The sequence below is a fragment of the Acomys minous genome (genome assembly GCF_964271855.1).
Source record: "Acomys minous genome assembly, chromosome: 9".
NCBI lineage: Eukaryota > Metazoa > Chordata > Mammalia > Rodentia > Muridae > Acomys > Acomys minous.
Window position 1 is genome coordinate 51,395,173 of NC_140490.1, and position 23,646 is coordinate 51,418,818.

At 43.8% G+C, this 23,646-nt stretch overlaps 1 protein-coding gene across 8 annotated transcripts in view; it reads right to left on the reverse strand.

Annotated features, from left to right (window-relative positions):
• PHACTR1 (phosphatase and actin regulator 1) overlaps positions 1-23,646 on the reverse strand; it is a 461,758-nt gene that overhangs the window by 172,702 nt on the left and 265,410 nt on the right. For all 8 annotated transcript variants that reach the window (XM_084794583.1, XM_084794584.1, XM_084794581.1 and 5 more), the window contains one exon: positions 11,022-11,186. In XM_084794583.1, the coding sequence (XP_084650709.1) occupies positions 11,022-11,186 (165 nt within the window). The remainder of the gene's footprint in view (positions 1-11,021; positions 11,187-23,646) is intronic.

Genomic DNA, 23,646 nt, shown 5'->3' on the forward strand with positions numbered 1-23,646 from the left:
TTTCCCTGAAAAGGGGGCGGGCAATGGTGGGCTACTCTAATATCCTGGCATCAGTCCTCATCAAACCTTTGATCTTCTCTTGAGTGTACTTCTTTACTGGCCTCAGACTTGGCAGCATGTATGCTTATGGGATCACACTCCCATCGTCTCCTAACCAGGCTTGGGTTGTAATTCTCATTCCGGACTTAGTTGTAAACCGATTTACTTCCAAATCAACTGTCCAGGTTTGGAAAGTAGGCAAATAGTCGCTTTGCGTATGTACTATCTCTTTCTGAGCCTTCTGGCTTGCCATAGAGTTTCAAAAGGAGACTGGGGCCAAGCCCACCTCCTACAGCATCTTCTGTCATTTGTGTTTGTGTCTGTGAAGCACCAACCGAGACACAGGAAGGCACACTTCCTCTGGACCACTGTGCTTGCTCCATTCATTACAAAGACCTAAGAGTGTGAGCAGCATCTCAACAAGGAAGCCCTTCCTTGTTCCGGGGGTTGGGCTTTCCGAATGCACACTTTTACAAGAAAAAGAATGGAAAACAAAACGTTCCTTGCTTAAGGTACTCTTAGAGTCTCCTTTTTTAATCCTCACAACAACCTTACGATGTACCGGTTTTATCCATATATCAAAGACAAGATAACCCCACCATATCAAGTGTGGCCCGCCCTGGGTAACGCAACAGTTGGGTTCTACTACCATGTGCCCCCTCTGTCTGTTGTTCAGGATCACCTCCTGATACACAGCTTCTACTCTTGGAAGTCCATAGTCAACCAAACATCTTAGGATGAATGACAAACTCTTTGTCCCCATTTTTGGTGTTAGTTCTATGGGGGCTGGAAAAGTGGCTCAGAGGTTAAGAGCACTTGCTACTCTTGCAGAGGAATGGGGCTTGGTTTCAAGAACCATCCATAACTCCAGTTCTGGGATGTCTCACAGCCTCTTCTCACTTCCTTGGGTACTAGTCACACACAGTACACATAAACACATGCAGGCAAAGCACTCATATGCATGAAACAAATTTTAAAGAAAGTATTAGTTCTGTGAGTTCCTAGCCCCCTATTTAGTGACCACTCCATAAGCTCCTGTTTACCCAGCCCACCAGTCTTATGTACCACACAGAAGAATAAGGTGACATTCCAACACAAACATAAAGGCAGTGGCCTTTTATGAGACTAGGTATGGTATGGTATAAATGAAGTATCCCTTTCCCCAAATGCTCAGGACCAGAAGTGGTTTAAATTTTGGAATATTTGTATATACATAATGAAGTAGGTATCTTGGGGACTGGAGCACAAATGTAAACATACTTAGGTTTCATATATATTTTCTACATATAATAAATAATAAAGCAATATTATATATTTTTAATTCTGTGCATTAATCAAGTTTTCAGATATTAGACTATTCAACTAAAAATCTTGTAAAGCACTGGAGATTTTTGGATTTTCCAATTAGGAATATTCAATTAACTTATTATTTCTAAGCCATTCAACAAATCTAGATCCCCTATCATGTGTAGGCCTTTGAAGTAGACATTATGGGCTACATTCTAAAACATGTAAGATGTTACCATATGCCTTTATTATTCTTAATTTTCTTTAAGATAAAATTTTACAGCTCGTCACAGTGGAACACATCTGCAATCCCAGCACTCAGGGAGACAGAGGCAGGCAGATCTCTGTGAGTTAAAGGCTATCCTGGCCTATAAAGTGAGTCCAGGATGGCCAGGACTACAAGAGAAATCCTGCCTCAAAAAGCCAAAAAAAAAAAAAAAAAAAAAAAAAAGATAAGATTTTACTACATAACCAACCTAGGCTGGCTTTGAACCAATAATCCTCCTGTCTCAACCTTCCCAGTGCTGGGATTACAGAACTGGGCAACCACATTCTGGCTACCCTTTAAATTGCCTTTAAGCCCACTTACAAAAGATCCCCTTTGTTTCTTTTAGTGTCTGTGTCCATGAGTACGTTTCTCTTCCTTCACCTTTCAGCTTTATAAAAATATGTCAGAAAAGGAAAACAGTGAAACTCCACTACTAAGTGCAGTGAATTAAGTCTTTAAGAATCATGTGATTTATAAATTCCTAAACTCACGCGTCTGAAATATAATCTAGTTTGTGAGGCTATAGAAGTCAAGACAAATGCCTGCTTTGCAATTTTTAACTGGGGATCACTGAGCGCCAGGTTTCCCTAGCTGTCAAGTGTGGTTCATGGTACCATGTGAAGAGCAGGGAGGTGTAGCTCAGTCACAGTCACAGAGCTCTTGACTAGCACGCTTGAGGCCCCAGTGCTAGCAATAAAGATAACATCACATGTGTCTGCCTTAAGATTAATGTCCACCAGGCCAGGGCAGAGTTGTGCTTGTTTTACATGACACAGGAAACACAACAGAGCTACTGCTGTTGCCAACATCCTAGTGGGGGCACAGGGTTTTTTTGTTTTGTTTTGTTTTTTGTTTTTGTTTTTGAGGGGAAGAACACAAGGGCAGCTGTTGTGTGTTACACCTTAAACAAGAGTGGGCCTCCAAAGACAGCCCTGGTATCCAAACTCTTGTTGATTCTGCTCCAGTGGTGATTCTAGGTTGGCCCTGTGACATACTTTAACCATGAGCACACCATGGCTATGAATCTCCATCAGTTCTGAATCTGTCTTTAAAGAAAAGATTTAGGTGTGTGTGTGTGTGTGTGTGTGTGTGTGTGTGTGTGTGTGAGAGAGAGAGAGAGAGAGAGAGAGAGAGAGAGAGAGAGAGAGAGAGATGGACAGACAGACAGAGACAGAGACACACAGAGAGACAGAAACAGAGACACAGAGAGACAGAGATCCGTGAGTGCCCATGGAGGCCGGAAGAAGGCATTGGACCTGCTAGAGCCAGGTTTACAGGTCCCCTCTGAAAGCAGGAGACCCTTTTAACCCCAGAGCCATCTTACCAGCTTTCTGGATCTATGTCTTAAATCTGTCTGCTGGAGAGGCCAAAAGACAAGACTACCTAGGAAGCCCCTAGGGCTACATGGACAGGGAGTAGTCCTAGCTCTGCTCATGTCCCTGTGTGCCCCAAATGACTCCAAGTCCATCTGCTTCCAAATGTGTAGGAGATTTCCTAACAGACTAGCAGAAGAGCCTGCTAGCTGAGCCTGGTCAATCTCTTGGCCACGAGGAATGGTGCCAGTTGCTGTTTTGCGGCAATAATTTTTGGATATATTGGTACACAGAGATTGACAACCCAATGCTGTTCAAACAAACTGAGTTTCAGCTTGCGCTGTCATGTAGCCCGATCTACAAAAAGCTGATAAGCAGAGCAATTATGAATGATGCCAAATTCTTCAAAGACCATGACCTTTCTTTGCTTCATTAACTACCTTCTTCTCCTTTCTTTTTTTTTTAACTAAGAAATTATAAACACAAAACTGTCTGACATGACCGACTTTCGGTTCAAAATACGTGTATTTCGCACTTACATTCTCTGCTTCTTGTTGGGACAGTAAGGGAAACATGGCATTTTATAGTTTTGGGATTATAAGCAAAAACAGTGGATAAACGTCACACTGAGAGGCAATGGTTGTATCTTTCATAAGCCAGTACCGAAAGGCACTGATTTCCACAGCCTTGCTGCCCCCCTACAACCCCCCCCAAAGGTCCACTTTACCTTGTAAACCCTAGACACTCCCTTTGTGGGTCACAGATGGGGCACACAAGGAAGAACATTTTTGGCCTGTCCATGCTTGACCTCTTTTTATTTCTGCCTATTTTTAGCGCTCAGGATCAAACCAGATGGTGCACTCCCAACAAGCAACCACAGGGGATGTGTGACCCAGCCAGATGCTGAAGGTTACGGGACTTGATGCGATGCCTTCTTACTGGAACTAGATGGCGACACTTGTGTGTTTGTTTTTCTTAAGCATGAGACCTGAAGAGGTGTGAAATGGCATTTCCTTGGTGTCACAATCACTCCATGGACGTTTCAGTTTCCCTCGATGCATGAACACCACATTAAAGCAAACAAGGCCGCTTTACACCACATTAAAGCAAACAAGGCCGCTTTACACTCTGACCAACCTTAAACAAAGATGCCTTCCAATGCTTGTCCTCTTTCTTTTCGTTTGGCTTGAGTGAACCTTTAAAATCCACTTCCTCTCTGTGTGCTTATTGTCAATTGTATGCTAAGTGAGTTCCAGCCAAATAGCTTCCTGAGCATGGTTATTTCAAAGACCATAAATGGTGAGTTGTCAGTGAAAATTCAAGAAACTACCCAAGCTAGTGTCAGGACTCACAGGTTTACCTTCTCTTTCCTTCAGCTCTCATGCTCTGGCTTGGTGACATCACCAGCTCCTCCTGGCCTTCTCTTTTACCTACCAAGCCTTGCCTGCCTTCCTGGTCCCTACCCTTGGCTTCTAGGCCAGGCTCCTCAAGTACAGCTCCAACCTCCTTCTGCTTTCCAAGTAACTTTCCAGTTTATATATCATGGCTTCAAGGATAGCCCAGGCACCCATGACTTCTGATAGACATTTTCAATGACTTCTGATAGACATTCAACCAGATCTTTGTGTTCCCAGTGTCTCTCTCCAGTGTCCCTTCCATCTGATGTCCTGAAAACACGTGGAAGTCAGCACTTCACCAAATAGATCATTTTACCTAGAGGCCTTCTCTTGGGCATCTCTGACCCAGGGAACAGCCTGCCATCTAGCTGCTGAGCAAGGAGTGCAAGGGGAGTTCACTCTTCCCTTCTTCCATATTTGATCTGTAATCAATATTGCTCACTTTGGTTCCTAAATATCTCTTGGCTTGTTCATAGTCATCAGCTGCTGTTGTCACTATTTTAGTCTAGTCTGTCTTCTTTTCTCCCCAACAGTATAATAAACCACCTGCTAACTGGTTTGCTTGCTACCAGAATCAATAGAAACAATTAATAAGACAATTTAATGTGGCAATAATGAGGTGTCATCTTACTTCTATCCCAAGTACGTTTTCTTTCATTACAAACAGATATGTAAATGGTGTGATATTATAAACTTGAAAACCACATTTGGTTCCATGCCAAGCTTTCCCCATAGTGTAGAGACTGACATTTTTAAAAATGCAGTGCAGTCTTCTCAAAGTGTGTATGTGTGTATGTGTGTGTGTGTGTGTGTGTGTGTGTGTGTGTGCGCGCGCGCGTGTGCACACACACGTGTAGGCCAGAAGTCAATCTTGGGTACCATTTTTTGGATGCTACTCACCTTGCTTTTTTTAAGACAGGGACTCTCACTGTCCTGGAGCTTTCCAATTTAGCCAGAATGGCTGGCTACCAAGCCTCAGAGATCTGCCTACTGTGATTATCTGTGATTATAATAAACCCAGGTCCTTATGCTTGCATAACAATCACTTTACTGCTGATCTATCTCTCCAAGCTCTCAAAGATTTTTATTACCTTAGGATAAAGTCCAGGCTTTAACATACCCTCATCAGAGTGTTCAACATGGTCCCTTATCCATCTCTTCAAATCCCATTCTCTCCCCCCAAACCCTCTTTAAGCCAACAACTCCTTTCAAACTATAACCTGTTTTGGAGGCTGCAGAGTTTAAACTTCTCTCTTTTCTGGACTTTGTGCTACTCTGTTCTGCTTGCCAGGAGGGAAGACTTGATTGTCTTTATCATCTTACTCCTTGGTTAACCAACTTATTCTCCAGTAAACTCTCCTGGTGAGTTGTAACCACCTGGTCTGTGTCCTTGGCTCAGATGCTCAGGGGGTCTGTGCATTTTCTCACATGTCACATGTACATTCGCACACCTTCTAGGCCAACTATCTGCTCTTCCCTCAGGACCATGACCTTTAGAAGAGGGAGGTGTCCTAATCATGCTTGTCCTCACTGTTCAAATTTCATGGACAATGGCCTGCACATCAACAAAAGAAGTCTGCTAAGCTGGGGTCCTTTTAAATGTTTCTGTGGTTTGTGGAAGTCTAAAAACCTAGGTCTTAGGAAGGAGGGACACTGTTACTTTGTTAGGAAAACCAAGAGACTTAGGAACTCTAAAACAAGGGTGGCTAAGGCTCATGCCAGTGATGGTCCTCAGAGCTTGCCTGCATGGCAGGCAGGTCTTGCCTTTATGGAAAAGGATGGTACATCCATCTACTACCTATGGGCTGCCACGCTACACAACAAAGGGAGGCCAAGACATGCCTTCATGTGATCTTAGGTTTAATTTCTTTGTCCGCAAAGAATTGCAAACGTATTTCCCTAAATCATGTGGCTTGCTAGGAATTCCTAGTAAAGCAGAATTAGTGATCTGAGATTAGCACAGGGGCTTGCCACCCTGAGCATCAGCAACAGACTTCCAGAAGAGCCCAGAAGTCTGTATATAGTATATAGTACCAGGTTCAAAGGCATAACCTAACATGCCATTATAGACTGTCTTCTCTATCTGAGGAGTTTGATCTAAAGATATACGCTTGCTGGAAGGGATCTGGCCCTGTGGGAAGAGGGCATTCAGCAGCAAGATGAGACCACTGCCTCCCAGGCCAAGGTTAAGGGCTGGCTGCTGCTGCACTGGAGGCTTTTAGGATACGAAACACTTTCAGCAGAACAAATGTTAGGCTCAGGAGCCCAAGGAGAAGCTACTGTTCTCAGCTTATGGGAGTTCCTATGATATCCTGTCCTCAAATCCTGTCCTTGTATGTATCATCTGGCACAGAAAAGCCATGTGCAGAAGCAAGTGGATTGTCTCTGGGTCCCACCAATGGAGTGCTGCTGTTTCTGGCTCAGTCATAGTGCTGTAGTCTGGGTATGGCTGAGCACCAGCATGACTCACAGGTGGGAGGGAAACAGCCAGGCAGTGACTACTCTCTGGGAGTTGCTGTCCAAGTATAACCACTGCTTGAATCAGGAGTGTCTGCTAATAGAAGGAGAAAAGGACTGGGAAGCAACTCTTGATGTCTATGACTCAATTAAACAGTAGTGCTTCAGTCACTGGGAAAGATGGTGGACTAAAACATCCCAGGTTGGGAAAACAGTGGAGCATTGTCAAGAGAAGTTGCTAGTCCTGTAGTAGTTGACTATGAAAGTTTCTTGTCTTCCGTGATTGATAAGTCATGTAAATCAGAGTGACATTTTACAAATAAGATATGCAGGTATCTGAGCCTACACCATAGTCTCGGTGTGTGCCTTGTTTCCACGTAGTAGCATCTTGAGGACCCTTTACTTGAGGACATGGGTTCTGTCTCCACGTGCACCTGTCCTTCCAGTTGCTTTGGCTGCCAACCTCGCTGACAGTCAGAAGTTCTTTTGACCTCTTTGGGACTTGAAATCTATTGGCTTTTCTAATTCCTGCCAGTCTACTGGAGTGTTCTCTTCTAACCTATATGCCTATTTTAACTTTTGTTACCTTCCAAAGGACTCATGAGAGTTCCTAGTGACCATGAGTGAAAACCTGCTTGAAAATAAGCTAATTGTTGATGCTGTTGCCTTGAAATGGGGTCTGTCTGTGTAGGCTGAGTTGATCTGGAACTCAGTATGTAACAGGTCTTTCTAGCACTGTGCTGACAGGAGTGAGGCACCATGCCTGGCTCAGAAGTATCTTTGAATGGGGTCATTCCTAAATATTATTCCTAAATCCAATGTCCTTATAGGGGAAAGGAAAGGATCTGAGACCCAGGGAGACATAAGGGAAACAGGTGAAGACACAGGCAGAAACAAAGCACAGGGCTGGCATGGTCAGCAGCAGGAGGGACAGAATTTCCCTTTCAGAGTGCCAGGAGGAGCCAATTCTACTAGTACCTTGATGGTAGATCTTGGTCTTCCGAACTGTGAGTCAACACATTTGTGTGGCTTTATACCACCGAATTTACGGTAACTGGTTACGAAACTCTTGGACATGAATACAAATACTCTGTTTTCCTTTCCTTTTGCTCTTTTTACTCATCTGGCTAAATTCCAACCCAGGGTGGATCCCACAGTTTTGTCCATAGCCAGGATGGACAGTCAAAGCTAATGAAAATGTCATCAGTGTCGTATTAGTTACTTTTCTAGCTGCTGGGACCAAACACCTGATGAGAAACAACTTAGGCTGGCAGCAGGAGAGGAAGTGTGGTGGGGAGGATGGCAGGGGCTCCATGGCAACAGGAACATACAGCAGATTCCTGTTCCCATCTCTACTGATCAGGAAGCAATGGAGGGGACTGGGAAAGGTCTGGGGCTTCCGTGTTTCTCTCTGCATCATTCAGTTTTAACCAGAATCTTCCATCTTTAATACATGAGCAATGTTGGTCTCCAATGGGGTTCCTTATCTTATACTATACCTCTTTTCAGTGATAACTGATCATCCAGTCCTGTTATCAGAAAAAAATAAGCTTCGGTTGATTAAGCCAGGATTTCTCCTGCTCCCGAAGATGTTTTCTCTTAGTCATTACCCACCCACTTCTCATCTCAGCCTCATACAGCATCCCAGGATGTATGAAACATCAGAGTGAAAACCGAACTCTCTCTCTGACTGAAGGACGCCACAGCAAAGGCTGTCTACCTACTGTGAGAGTTCTGAAGGAGCCTGTCTTCACCAGCGTCCATAAGTGCAATTTTCTTTAGCAGCATACACATACAAGACAAATAAATGCACACCTGCAGAAAATGGCTGACCAGCTCGCATTCTCATAACCCAGGAATACTCTTGTATATTTTTTTGTATTTATGACTTATCTAAACATAGGAAAGTTAATATTTTCAATTTTATATCAATATATAATTGCATTCATTATCCCTATGTTGTCAAATTATCCCTTTGGGCTAAGGACTAGCCCACAAGGTTTTTCCTCTGAAAAAGTAATAAATAACAATCTGAAATCCAATGAAGGAGAAAGGATGGTACCAGGTGAAACATGGGATTTAAAATAAACTAGAATAGCTTCAGTAGGGGTGTGCTCATCTATCTATCATGGTAAAAAGATGCCCCATAGTGCATCCTCTACTTTCTAATCTAAGAACCATGTCTTTTATTTTTTTAATTAATATTCTTATTAATTCCTGGAGAACTTCTTTCATGCCCACAATGTATATTGACCATATCCACGTACCCTGTCTCCTCCTAACTTCTTCTAGGTTTATCCTTCAATCCTTGTACCCTTCAACCCTAACTTCATGTTCTCTCTCTTTTTCACTGAGTTCAGTTAGTACTGCTCATACACACATGGGTATGGAGCCATCCCCCGGAGCAGGGGGGCCAGGGGCCACAACCTCAAAGATAACCAACTTCCTCATCAGCTACCAACTATCAATAGGTCTTCAGAGGACTCTTCCATTTCCTTTTCTGTTCTGGTGTCTTCTACCTGATGTTGCCTACAGAATACATTTCACTTAGATTTCCTCTCCACTTATTTTCCTTCTTTAAAATGGACACAAGCCCTTCCCTGCTCCATGCTGGGAGCCAACAGTCTTGTGATTTTGTGTCAACAGATCTTGTGAAGGTGTTTTATGGGCAACCACAGCTACTGTGGTCTCATGTATGCATATAGTGGCCCTGTCAAGTACAGAGGCTCGCTGACCTCTGGCTCTCACAATCTATCCGCCCCCTCCTCTGTGATGGTCCCTGAGGCTTGGGAGGTGTGATATAGATGAACCCTTACGGTTAAGCATCCTGCCAACACCGATTCTCTGCACCTTGACCTCTGTGTTTCTACAGTAACTGCCAACCATTGCACAGAGAGGAGGGAATGGTGGAGAAGAGATAGAACAAGATGAGGTTTTAGAAAAGGGGGCAAGAAAACAAAAGCCTGGAAGAGAGCCCAGGGAGTGATGGGATCTATAAGAGGAAACAATGGGTGACAGACTAACTTGTTTTATTCTCAAGGTCCTATCTGGAAGCCTTAAGCCCCAGTGAGCATGCAGGTGGAGATGTGGGCCTTTGGAGACTGGCTAGATTTAGGTGAGGTTAAGGTTATGGGGCCTCTGATAAGCTCCCCCTCAGATGACACCCACCCAGACAGCATTTGCTCTGTGCGCACATAGAAGGAAGAAGGTCCATGAGTGCGTAGCAAGACGGGGACCACTGACCAGCCTACCAGGGGGTCTCCAAGGGAAACCAACATGGCTTGTGACTTTATGTGTGACTTCCAGCATCTGTGACTGTGAGAAATAAACTTCTCTTGTTTAAGCCACCTAGTGGGTAGTATTTTGATATACCAACCCAAGACTACAACAAAACCGAATCTAATCTACACAGATTTCCCACCATTTCCTCTAAAAACACCTTGCTACTCTCTACGCAGTTTTCTCTCCACATCTCCACGTACTTAAAAACAGCTAGCTGCTTTGCTTATCAAGTCTCCATAAACAAAAATTCGTGTGAAGTACTGATTCTTACCCTGGTGTCCTATTAATAAGAAGGCTGAGGTACAGGGAAATAAACTAAGCATGCTCCTATAACCAGCAAGTGTCAGAGGCTGGACTTGAACCCAGGCAGTCTGGCTCCAGGAGTGGCAGCTTGCCCTTGAGCTTCTCTCCCCCAGCATTTCCCAGCTGGCCACAGAGCTACGAAACACATGCTTAGCTTCACACAGCAATGGGATCCACATCCATTCTTTGTTTTTCTGCCTTGTCCAAGAATAATTTATTCATGACTCTTCCTCCATGAAATAACTCGATCTTATCTACCAACGACCAGACATAAGTCATTTTCTGCTGTGTGTTGACTTTTACTGGAGCACTGAAAACCAGGGTGAATAATAAGAAATGGATTGTCAAGGCTGGAGTGAAAGTATTCAATTATAGAAAAGGTGGAATTCCAAGTTCAGATTATTTATAGATCAAACAAAAGCAGTCTTTTTTTTTTAATTAAAAAAAAAAATAGCCAAGAAGAGAAAAGAAAAACCCTTGTGAGAGACAGGAAAGCAGCTGAAACTTAAAAGCAATTCCTTATCATATCAGGAATTATTAAAGGTGAGAGCAATTCCAAGGCTGGCATTTCTGCTTTGCATCAGACAGCTGGTGGTAATCAAAACCCTACAAATTAAGATGCCGAGGTTAACTCAATAAACATCCCATGAGAAACAAGGCCAGCAGCCACCTTACCTGCTGATGTGTGTTTGAATTTCTCACTTTTCTTCTTCCTCCATTTCCAAGGCTTGAAAATCCTTCCCAGGTTGGCAAACTTACTCCTCCTCCGGATGGGCGGGGTGTGTGTACCCGGGACCAGGGAGTCGGAACGCATCGCTGCCAGCCTCTCCACTTCCTCAGCTTGTTTTCCCCAAGAAAGTGATAGAAATAAAGAGAAGGGGGAGAAAATGTTAAAATGGGAGCCTCACAGATGGCCTGCAATATCCATGGTGACAGATAATACAAACCACGTGACTTGAGCTCCGTTTGCCTTTTGGAATGGAAGTCATACCAATGTGTTCTGGAAGCTTGGGGACAGTCAGCCAAACCCTAGAGCTCTAGGACACCTTTACCAAATTTGCTTATATTGAAAGAGATAGGCTCCCTCTGTGACATGTAGACTGGCCCCAACCTCCAAGTCTCAAGCAATGCTCCTGCCTCAGCCTCCTGAGTAGGTAAGATTATAGGCACTATTCCCACCCCCCCAATCAAATTTGTGCAGCCTTTGATAAGCTGGCAGGGAAGGGAGATGAATATTTCAGGGGCTCACTTGGCAGGTGACAGAATTCCCCCCAAAAGACCGACTGAAAACTCACACAAGAGTTGGAACAACTGTCAATGTGATAATTTCTCAATCAATATACGGCAGACGTAACCTCCAAAGAATCGTTTGTTGAGAAAAAAGGGAGGAAGGAAACATCCATCTGCTGTCTGTTCTGGTGCCCTGTCTCTACTACCCACTGCCTGACACTTCCTAGTGCCCTGCTGCCATATTCAGACCCTCGAAGCACTGAGATCTGGGCAGGGAGTGGCCCCTTCCTGTGGTAAATGGGCAATATTAAAATCACTCACACTTTCACTAGATTTTTATAATTTCCCCCACTTTCTTTTATCCTGGAGTCCTGCTTTAAAATGTTTCTTAGCCATGAGCACTGGGAGACTTTTTAGGAAACACTTAGACCGATACCAATAACCGCATTGCTATAGTTTGGATTTGGAGTGTTCTCCCGAAGTCTGATGCATTAAGCTTAGTGCTATCTTTAGAAGGTGGGGTCCACTGGAAGGAAGTTCTAGGGTTGCCCTTGAACAGGACCTCGGGACTGCCGACCTTCCTTCTGTCTCTTTGCTTCCTGAGCAGGCAGGTGGTTGGCAGCTTTCAGCCACCATCAGATCCATGACTTGCTACCTTCTTGCAGCCTCCAAACAATAGGAGCAGTGGGCCATGGCCTGGAACCTCCAAAATAAAATGTTCCTCTTTATAAGCTGATTGTTCCAGGTGTTTAGTTATAATAGCGGAAGGCTAACTGACACAGGCTATTGAGACTGCCAGTCCCTCATAAAGAAGGGTTATGGACCTCCCTTAAAGGCCACAACCACCCACCTTCTTTTACTATAGAGTAAAGTGATCTCTTCCAAGTTTACATATTTCAGCAACCAAAGTATGTTCCAGCTTAAATGTCCAAGATAAGAGTGATAAGTTAACTTCCTGAGCAGCGAAAAGAAATCAACTTCCCAGAAAGCAGAATTACATCTAAAACTGTGGTGAATTCAAACCATGGTATATGTCTTCCAACAATGCCTTCATAAAAATGATCCCTGGCCTCCCCTGCATCAGACACAGCCCTGATAGCTTGCCTGTGAATCTGGAGAGTTTTCCTGTCAGGCTTTCACCATGGTTTTTGACATAGGCCATTCCCTTCCCCCACAAATGCAGGTGGTAGCAACTTCGTGCCAGGTGATGTCCTGTGGCAGTCATACTGGTGACAGATGACTAGATGGCAGTTTCTGGGTAGCAGGATTTAAGGGCCGTCAATGCACCAGGAAGGTATATAGGAAACAAAGTTGACCGATAGGTCATGTGACTGCCTGAGCGACCTTCAGGAAAGAGAGCATTCCTAACTCCCAGACTCAGGTCAGCAGAATGGAACCTGCATTATTAACACGAGGAACACAGTGGAGAGGCACGGTTTTGGGGGTGAGGACAGCAATGATTTGAACACACACACACACACACACACACACACACACACACACACACACACACACAAAGAGGGCACTTAGACCCTCAACTACAGGTGCTCTTAGACTGCGGATGGGGTTACATCCTGATAAGCTGTCACTAATTAAAATGCCATTAAACACTAGATTCACTGACTGCATGTGACCTACTAGGTATTACTCCTTAGCCATACAGAAAACTGCAAAACACTGCTATTTCTCCCTTGAAACTGACTTATTAGAGATTGGCCCCTGATGCTGTGAGTATTGCCAGAGAAGATGTGACCCAGCACCACCAGCCAAGGAAAAGATGTGAATTCAAAATTCTCAAAGCACAGTTTCTACCCCACATATCACCTTCACACTGCCATAAAGTTGAAAGATCAAAAGTCTAACCTTGTACAAATGTGGGCCACATGTACATGATGCAACACACAGACATCTCTTTCCCATCACTTAATCAACTGACCATTTAATACTGCTGTAGACCCTGTGGCCACTTGTGGGGAGACAAGAAAGATGAACTAGATGTAATCGTAAGAGCAGGTGTGAGGAGCAGAGCAGGCATGGGTCAATGTGGCCAGCACTGCAACAGGGGCACTCAGCCTAAGACAAAGGGAGTAGTGCTGATTCTCAGTACTGGGGAAGACCCTGGAGAGAGCTTGTGTTTCTAGGTTTTGATAGAGAAAAGAGATTTTCTCCGATGGGAAAAAAAGAGAGAGAGGTAGATGCCTGGTAGGAGAAACACTCCCAAGAGGGCTGAGAACATGGCCCATCTTGGCAGGTCAAGGGACTGAACCCAGTGGTGTCGTCCTTGGAGAATGATTACTGGAGGAGTCTGGAGGCCGCTCACCTGAACTCCCAGCAGGGCTTTACTATACATTTGGGTTTTTATCTCAGAATCAGAAGGCAACATGTAAAAAAACTTAAAAGGATATACGACAGTACTATATCTAACAAATGTGTATCAAATGCTTACCTTTTACTAGAGACTGAGGCTATGTCAGTTCCAAAACAGAAGAACACACTGACTGGTAAGGTTATATCGGGACACAGGGTAGACAATAAACATGGAGACTGAGATATAGAAGATGCCAGAAAATACAAGCTTTGGGATGGAGAGCTCAAAGAATGAGTGCAACCTAGTAAAGGAGATCAAGAGTCCTTGGAGGAGGGGCTTCATTTTGATTGGCAGGTAAAGGCTGTCTTGTTTGAGAAGACACTGTGAGCAGCGTTTCCATGAGCAGTGCCCCTTAAAAGTCTCTGGTGCAGAATGCTTGATTCAGCGGGTTCTTATAGGTGGGACTTTTGATGAATAAGTCATAAGGCCTCTAACTTCATCAACTTGTCTACTGACAAGTTCCTAATCTGAAGGCATCAAAGGGAAATGGTGGAAATTAGGAAGCCTAACTGAAGGAAGCAGTCACTGAGAGCGTGTCCTCAGACAGACTGTATCTCCAGCCTCTCCTACCTCTCACCCTCTGTCTCTGTGCTTCCTGGCTGTCAAGAAGTGAGCTGCTCTGCTCCTCCCTGGGTATTCGGTCTTCCTGTGAGACCAAAGCAACACAGGCAGCTGACCAGGGACCAAAGTCTCCAAACTACAAGTAAAACACATTAAAAAAAAAACCAAAACCAAAACCCAAAAGTTTCTCTTAGGTGTTTGCTACAACAGCACAAAGCCTAACACTGTTAGGGTGTGGTAGTTGCGCAATAGCAACCGGATGTTTCTTAGGACTATCACCGTGGTAGTCAAAGGCAGGTGCGATGGGATAGAAGGAAACAAGTGTCAAAGAGAATAATCAGAAGCGGCCGCACTCGTGTTCTTTGGTACCCAGGTAAGGCCAGCATCACAGCTGTGATGCAATGAAGGGCACAAGGAAGGATGACTAAAGTTTGGGGATTTCATGATTCCAATGTTGATGTCTTTAAATAGAAGACTGATGAGAAAAGGAAGAAGCAGAACACACGGGCAGCTCAAAGTCAAGGACTTTGGGCCCAGATAATGTGACCTCTTTGCGGAGGTTGGATTTTATAGGCCAAGATCTCGGGGAAGCGTTTTAAAAAACGTTTTTTAGGTGGGAGTGGAGAAACAAGCTAGTCTGCAGGGCACATTGCAGGATCCGGGAAATTGGGGGTGGGGTGGGGGCTGGAGAGACTGAGAAGAGGGTGAGGAAGGTTATGGAATGGGGTTTCTAGGAAGACAGGAGAGAAGAGAGGAGGAGCACACACAGCAGTAATCGCTCACTTGGTGTCACTAGTCTGTATGCTGTGCTGTTGGGTCAAATCAGACGTGGGCAGAAGGCAGCACTGGGGCAGGCAGACTGGAGGCTGAGGGACGAAGATGAAAATTCAGGAGGTTTTCAATAAGCGTGCATTGTGGATAGCCAAGAAGGGCATTAAAATAAAAAAAAAAAAGAAATTAAAAACAGGCTATAATAAAAATTGAAAAGGATGCCAACTAGAGTGGGCAAATAGGCTGTGGTGCAACAGTGAATGTGGACCTCCTTTTCTTTAGACAGTACCAGCTGCTCGAGTTGCTACTTCTGCAGTGGGTTGAATCACTGTTACAGTTTAGATCTGGACCCAGAAACAGGGCATGTGGCTCAGTGGGCCAGCCCTTGCCTAGGATAAATAAGCCCCAGGATGAATTCCCAGTACCCCAAGAAAAATAACAAAAGCACCTGAAAACAGGAATATGCTTCTTGGAGTTCTTACTAAGTCACAATTTATTAAAATAAGCAAAAGAATGGTTGTTTTTCATTCGACTCACGTTGAGAAGTATGAAGATAAATATTACTGGAATGTAAAAAAAAATATTAACCACCACGACTATGCTGGCCGGCTTTAGGTCAACTTGGCACATGCTGACTTTTAGAAGCGGGAACCTCAATTGAGAAGACGCCCTCACAAGATTGCGCTGTAGGTAGACTGTGGTGCAGCTTCTTGACTGATGATTGATGTGGGAGGACCTACTTCGCCGTGGGCTGTTTCGCTACCTGGCTTAGTGGTCCTGGGTGCTGTAAGAAAGCAGGCCAGGCAAGCCATGAGGAGCAAGGCAGTGTGCAGCACTCCTTGATGTCCTCTGCATCAGCTCCTGCCTCCAGATTCCTGCTGAGTTTGAGTTCTTGCCCTGACTTCCCTCAGTCATGGATGAACTGTGATGTGGAACCATAAGCTGAAATAAACTCTCTCCTTCCCAAGTTGCTTTAGGTTGCAGTGTCTTATCACAGTAACAAGATGGTGGCCAAAGCTATTCTCAGCTATATCTTTAAGCAATGGATAAAAATGATTCTGAAATTGTAGTATTAAAATAACTATAATCAATTAAGAGTGTTTTTTTGTAAGCCCAGAGTGGCAAGGAATATAAAGGAGTAATTATAAGTTTAGTTAAATGAAATCTCGATAGGAGTATTATTAAATTCAAGGTACTTAGTCCTTAAATGCAGAGGATTGCTAAGCCAATTAGGTTTAATTGATTCATATTTTAATAATTCGTATTACATTTTTCCAATTCATCTGACGATGGAGGCTACCTCTCAACCTGGCTGCTCTACCACCAGATAACAGAACTGGAAGGCACAAGGCCAGCTTGTGAATACAGTTTAAAAAGCCAGAAAAAAACCAAAACAAAACAGCTTGGAATCAAGTACTCTCCTGACACGGGGATGTGAGAAATAATGGGATAAAGGGGAGAGGTGTGGGCCAGAGTGTTTTTGAAACCAGCCTCTTTTAAACAACAGAGCAGAAGCAAGGCTGCTTTCCTTAAGCCCTCTGGTCTCAAAGGTAGTTTTTCCCTGGCAGCCTGGAGGGGAAGGGTGCTCACGTACACATGAATCAACTCCAGAATCCAAGGCTAGGAAGGAGAACATCCACACAATAGATGGGAAGCCAGGCAGCTGAGCTATCAGAGCCTGCAGGCAGAGGGAAGCCTGAGCTAGGGATGGGGTGGGCTTACAGGGGGCTCTGCTCCTCCTTGAGAAGGTCTGGGCAGCTAATGGTTGCTGGGGCAGTGGGAGTCACCCTCCTTGGTGGCAGAGGCACCGGAAGGTTGCTTGTTCTCCACTATATAGTCCTTATCCATGCTCATGCAAGCAGCTCTCACTAGACTTAGAGGGTCCCCCAAAGAGACATGAAAGTAGACGTTGGAAAATTAAAGAGCATTCAAGAGGAGAGGGAAGGGGGTAAAATCGACTAGTTAGTAGTAGATCTGATCAAATTCAATGGTATATGTACATAAAATTGTTAAATCAAATCAAAACAAACCTTTTCCTCCTTGTAAATTAGTTTAAGTATTTCCCACAGTGATAGAAAACTTAACAAAATGACAATGATGCCAGGAATGATGACAATAACAGTATTGATGACAGCTGCCATTTCTTAGCCACTGCATCCGGGCCAGCCCCAAGATAAGCACCTGTATTACATCACCTTTTGAGACTCTCACCCTGCTTTCGAAGGCTGTGTTATATGGTGTCCCCACTATACAACTGGGACAGCTGAGGAGGGGCTGATTAATGGGAAGCAATGACTTTGCCCAGAAGCAAAGACACATGTGTTTTTTAATTAAGACATGCTTATTTTTAAAACATCTCCCCACTGTGTGAAGGTCTGGCTCTTCAAATTTGTCTCACTGACTGAGCCGTAGGAGGGCTTCAGGGATGAGAGAAGCCATGATCTTCTGTACATGAAAAGGTTACAAAACAGATGCTGGTATGAACAGATTTGAGCTGAGCGTGAGGTAAAAAGTGTAATCTTACCCTAAAAATGTACCCTATGCATACCTGCCTCTAGCTGCTACGGAGGATGTCCACACTGGGACTATGAACTATGGTCAGAAGACCAGCAGGTACCAGTTAAGACTGGAATAAGCTTGAACTCGCTTCTTAGAAAATGCTATACGTCATATACAGTGAAAAGAATGTTAATTTTGAAGCCAAGACAGTGTGAGTCCATATTTACCCCCGGTAGATTCTGATGGGTCTGAGTTTTTAAGCGTCCATCAGGGGCTTCCTTCCAGGGGGCTACACCAGTGGTAGCCATGTGGCCCTGTGATGGCCAATTACCTTCTACCCGCAGTGGCCCACTCAAGGATGAGACCAAGCAGCGAGACTCAATTCTGGATCTTGTTGGGACTCTTACTGACATGCTAGGATTCATGTGGGGTAACAGACCATACGTGCTACCGCCATAGTCAATATTAGAGCTGCAAACTGAAAAGTCTTTATCCGGCCTTGGGTAATAGTGACTGAATCTCTAAGTCACAAAAACATCTCACAAGATGAGAAGACATGATCCTGCTTTCCATTTCATAGGCATGGCCCGGAAATGACAAGGCTATTTCTAGTCCATGACCACAGGCAGTCAAGGAATGCAGAGCTTGGCTAACAGGCCAGATATGTATGCCCCATTTAAACCTACAATTACACAGACGTGGTGCTACAAGTACCAAGATACTAGATGTTATCAGCAAAGTTCCTCCTGAGACGCTCAACGCAAAAGTCCTGTTTCAACTCCAGGAATTTAATCTTCAACCACTGACATGTAGTGACTACAGATTCTTAGCAAACAGGCTCTCACTCATTTGATCCATAGAATGTATGTGACCTAGGAACAGAACGTGTCTGTTTAGCTTGTGAATGAACGTGTAAAGGCCATGTTAATCCATAGGCAATCTTTAAATAGTGTGGACTCTTTGTTTATCTGGTCTAAATGTTCTTTCAATAAAATAATTTGTGCCTTCCACAATCAAGTCAAACCTCAGCTAAGCCTGATTTCTCCTACAGAGATCAGTGGGTTCTTTCTGTTAAGCCAGACAGTAAACGCTGTAGGGCTCATGGACCAGACAGTCTCCATTGTAAATGTTCATCTCTGATACTGTCCTATGAAGGCAGTGACAGGCCAACCTATACAAAAGAGCAACTTAGTGTTCTAATACAACTTCATTTATAAAGATGAGCAGCTGGTCCTCAGGGCCATAATTTTTCTGTAGCTCAGAGATGCAGGTGACCTTCCTGCCACTTCGAGGGAAGAGGCTGCCTTAGAATTGAGTCAGGACAGGAGAAGAGAGCAAAGGTGACAATGTCGAATGGAGCCTTGGATCTAGTAGTACTTGAAATCATTCAAACCCTGGGCACTTTACCCTCATGAGCCAATAGCTCCATCTTTCAGTTAGGTTGGACTGGGTTAGGGCTCTCTCTTACTTGGAAACCAAAGGGAAGGACATGCATTTTTAAAAGTGTACATGGTCTCAGCTGTCCTGAGAGTCCCCTAACCAGCAAATCCCAAAGCTTACTGCACAAACCAAATTCACTGTGTAATCTTGAGAAAGACCCACCAGCGTCCTCTCTGCGAAGTAGGGATAATAGCAACTTAGAAGGATTAGCAGGTGTTTTGACCTGGATCATAAGGTTCCCCTTGACCATGTTTAAGGTACAGTGTCAGCCAATGGTCCTGCAGGAATGCGATGAAATCATCAGGAACTAAGGCCTAATAGGAGGAAGTTAGATCATTGGGGCCATGGCTTGTGGAGGGGGGTTAAGATCCTACCCCTTCCTCCTTCCCCCCTCTCTGGGATTCCTGGTCAGCATGAGGTAAGTAGCATTACTCCAATAACAGAGCTAGTGACCATGGACCAAAGCCTTTGACACTTGGAGACAAAATAAGTCATTCTTTCGTTAAGATTGTTTTTCTCAAGTACGTTGGTACATCAACACAGTAGACATATCCAGAAAGTTCATTTGGTGCTAGAAAGTGTGTCCTCAGGAGGGGCCATCTAAACATAAAGAGGCTCCTCTGATGCCAAGCAGACAACAGGGCCAATAGCAGCTCCTCTAGGGATGGCATTTCCTATCCCTTCACTTGCATGTGTCTTGGGGACTGACATAGATTTTGCATAGTCTCAACTGTGCCTAGAGCTTCCTAACCAGTAGACCTCAAACTTGATAGCACATAAGACTGTCAACTGGCCAAAACACTTGATTACTCTTCTGTGTTACAAGTGCTGAACAGGGAACATGAGTGTCTAAGAAGGAGCTCAGGTGACATTTGGCCCTGACCCTTCAGACCACTGGAAATTCTTTAAAAACCCCCAATGTGGTGACTTAGTTTAAGTATTAGATTCTCATTCTTTCTCAAAAAATCTCTGTCTTATAGGAATACATTTTCCTAACTTTGTTTCCCTCTAGTTATGACTAACATAAATTATATCACATTATAAATTAGCCTTTTAAATGCTCCAAGAATGTCTGTTATAAATCTCTTAAGCTATCTTTAACCCTTTGTACTCAGAGTCAATTGCAGATATTACTGATTGGTATTTCCCTGTGGGACATTATGAAGGTCTTACAGGCCCTTGTATGACAAATGATGCACTTACGTTTTGTTTGTTGCATTATACAGTTGCAAGAAAGAAGACAAAAAGGAGCCCAAGAGATCTGCCTAGAATGTACTAACTTATACGGGGAGTTAAGATTCCTGTCTGGACTGATGAGATGGCTCAGTGGGTGGAGATGCTTACTGCCAAGCCCGATGATTGGAATTTGGTTCCAGGTACCCACATAGTAGAAGAAAATAACTGACCACAGATTTCCCTGTGACCATCACATAATAGGTGAGGCATGTGGACACACACACACACACACACACACACACACACACACACACACACACGGAGGTAATGAAAAGAATACAAAGGACTCCTGAGTCTAGAAATTGTTCACCATGGCTCACACGTTGTGTTATGGAAGTGGCTTGAAGATGCTCAAGGCCTGGCTATGTGAGCCCTTTGCAAACAGACTTTCTTCCCATTGATTCTGTCAAGGTTTATATACTCCTAGGCGTTATAGCATCCTGGAGCTTGTCCCAACACCTCCTGATATTGGCCTGTCTATGGAGGGCAAGATGCCAGAGAATCCTATGAGAGCATGCATTCCATTTAAGAGCCATTTGTTTTGTCTATTTCCTCTTAAGTTCTGAGTTCTCATTTCCTTTCTCCAATGACATGACAGTTTCATTATGTGGCTCCCATGAGCTCCCAAAGCAGTTTTTCAGTGCCATTTATCATTTGTGTAGTGAATTTATGTGAAACCTAAGCAAGATTTCTGGGAAGGATATTTTTGCGAGGATATTGGTTCTTGGTAAAGTAGCCTTATTTTCTTTCTTCCCTTTCCAGGTATATGTATTTTGGTCGCTATCAATAGCTCTAACTGGGCTTGTCTCAGAAGTTAAGAAACCTCGTTTGCGTGTTTCCTGAGAATCTTACAAAGAATTTTCTATTTGCCTTGTCTCAGAACACATATAGATAGTGTTGGAAGTTGGTCTGATATATGTTGATGCTAATTACTTCTTGCTGTCTTTTAACGTAACCCAAATATTGCTGTGTAACTTTGCCTAAAAAAGTTATTCCTGTTTGACCAATAAAAAGCTGATACACCTGGGCAGGCAAGTGGGACAGGTGTGGCTAAGATTCATGGGCTTTTGGAGACAGAGGAAGCTTGAGAGAGATGGGAAGGAGGAAGAAGGAGGAGGAGAATGGCCATGGGATAGGAAAAGGGCCACACGGCCGCAGAGGAGGAATTCTGAAGTTCCTCGTGGAAAGAGATGGAGAACACTTGCAAGTATTTTAGGAAATGGATAGGAGGTAGCCCAATAGAAATTATTACAAGCAGAAGGAATGGGATGGAGACCGGGAAAGAGAGGAGAATGGCTTAGGAGGTTAGCGCTGCCTTGCCCAGGTGGAGGCCTACTCTACACCAGGTGTCTGTGTTTCATTGATTGCTAGCAGGTTAGAAAATACCGCCGTAATAATAATAATTAGCCTAATAATAATCAGTTTTTTAGGCCGTACTTCTAAATCAACCACAGCAAGACAGTGAGTTCTATTAGGTAGTCTTCAGAGCCAACTGTCTCTTCCTTAGTGTCCTATCAGTTCCTTCTCTAGTGACCTTTAGTTATACTCTGCATGGAAGACGTCAGAATTTTAACACTAACAACAGGTTAAGTCACTGGTTAATTTGGCCCTATAAGAAGTTTAGAGCAGCTGGAGAAATGGCTCAACAGTTAAGAGCACTTGCTCCTATTGCAGAGGACCCAGGCTTGGTTCCCAGCCCCCACGTGGCAGTTTATAACCAGCTATAACTCAAGTTCATCCTCTTCCGGTCTCTGCATCTCCATGCATGTATGCAATGCATGCACATACATGCATGCACGCAAAACACTCATACACATAAAGTAAAAAAAAAATATTGAAATCATTTTTCAGCCTAGTGCTTATTTTTCATGTTTTTAAATTCTTATGAGCCAATACACGGATTTCTGAATTTGGACTCTGAACATTTAAAGCTGTAAGTACCCATCAACACTTAGTGCTGAGACTTTATGCAAATTAACCCTTCAGCACTGTATTTCCTTAACTTCAAAATTGGAATAATGGCCTTTATTATGCTGATTATATGCATCATCATTATGTTAGCATGTAAAAGCTGCAAATGTCACTTACTTAGTATGTGATCATTAAACATTTTCCGGCTACATATTTTGGTTATTGATTGCTTAGGCCGACTGCTCTATCCATAGTCACTTGGGGTTTCACCTGAGCCTCTGGGCTTGCATTGGAGGAGCTTCTCTGTCTTAGCTGGAGGGCATCAGAAAGCACAGTTAATGACTATGAAATGGAACCATTCTTCTCTGCAGAGAATCAGTGCAAGTAATTGAACCGCAGTCTCACCCGAGACTCCTCCACAAGTTGCTCAAGGGGAATTTTGCTAGAATTTGGGCTTCCAATCTGTCAACCACCTTTTCCTATTTCCTTGCAATATGGTATTTTAATTGATATAGCATCTTTGCGGTTCTCCTCTAGGTTCCTTAATGAGACTTGTTGTAACTCAATTAGTTCCAATTGAGCTTGTAAGGCCCCTCCCTTTCCAAAGTTTACTATTGACTATTTAACTTCTCCTTGTGGTGCTTGGGTGGAATTCAGGATTTCATGCATGCTAGGCAAATGTTGTATCACTAGGCCGACTCCCATCTCTTCTTTCTAAGATGCCTGAGTACTGAAGGGTAGGAGATAGGCTCTAGAAAAGAAAGCAGGGACATTGCAAGAACAGGCTGAATGTCACTATTCTTGCCCTCATAGCTGTCCCTTCTGGATCTTTTGAGGGAAGTAGACTTGGCTTTCTGCATCTACCTATGGAGTCAACTAACATGGAAAGCATTAAAAAGGGCTTTGGCCTTTACTGAACACACTTTTCCTTGCCATTATTCCATAGGTAATTCAATATGATGACTGTGTACACATCAATGACATCATATCTTGTATAGTAAGCCACCTAGAAATGATTTAGCTCATTTAAGAGACCATGTGTAGGCTCTTTGAAATACTATGCCCTTTTACATCAACCAAGCAAGCAAGCAAGCAAGCAACCAACCAAACTCATTGATTCAGGCTTATGCTTGGGAATGTGCAAGCAATATGCAAATCCCAGGACTGAAACTCCTTCACTGAAACTGCATCCACTCCAGGAGTCCCTGAGCTACTGAGTGGCGGAGTCCTTCCCTTCATGCAGCCTCTATGAGCTATGTCAGTCTGGTTTGGCCTGACATCCTT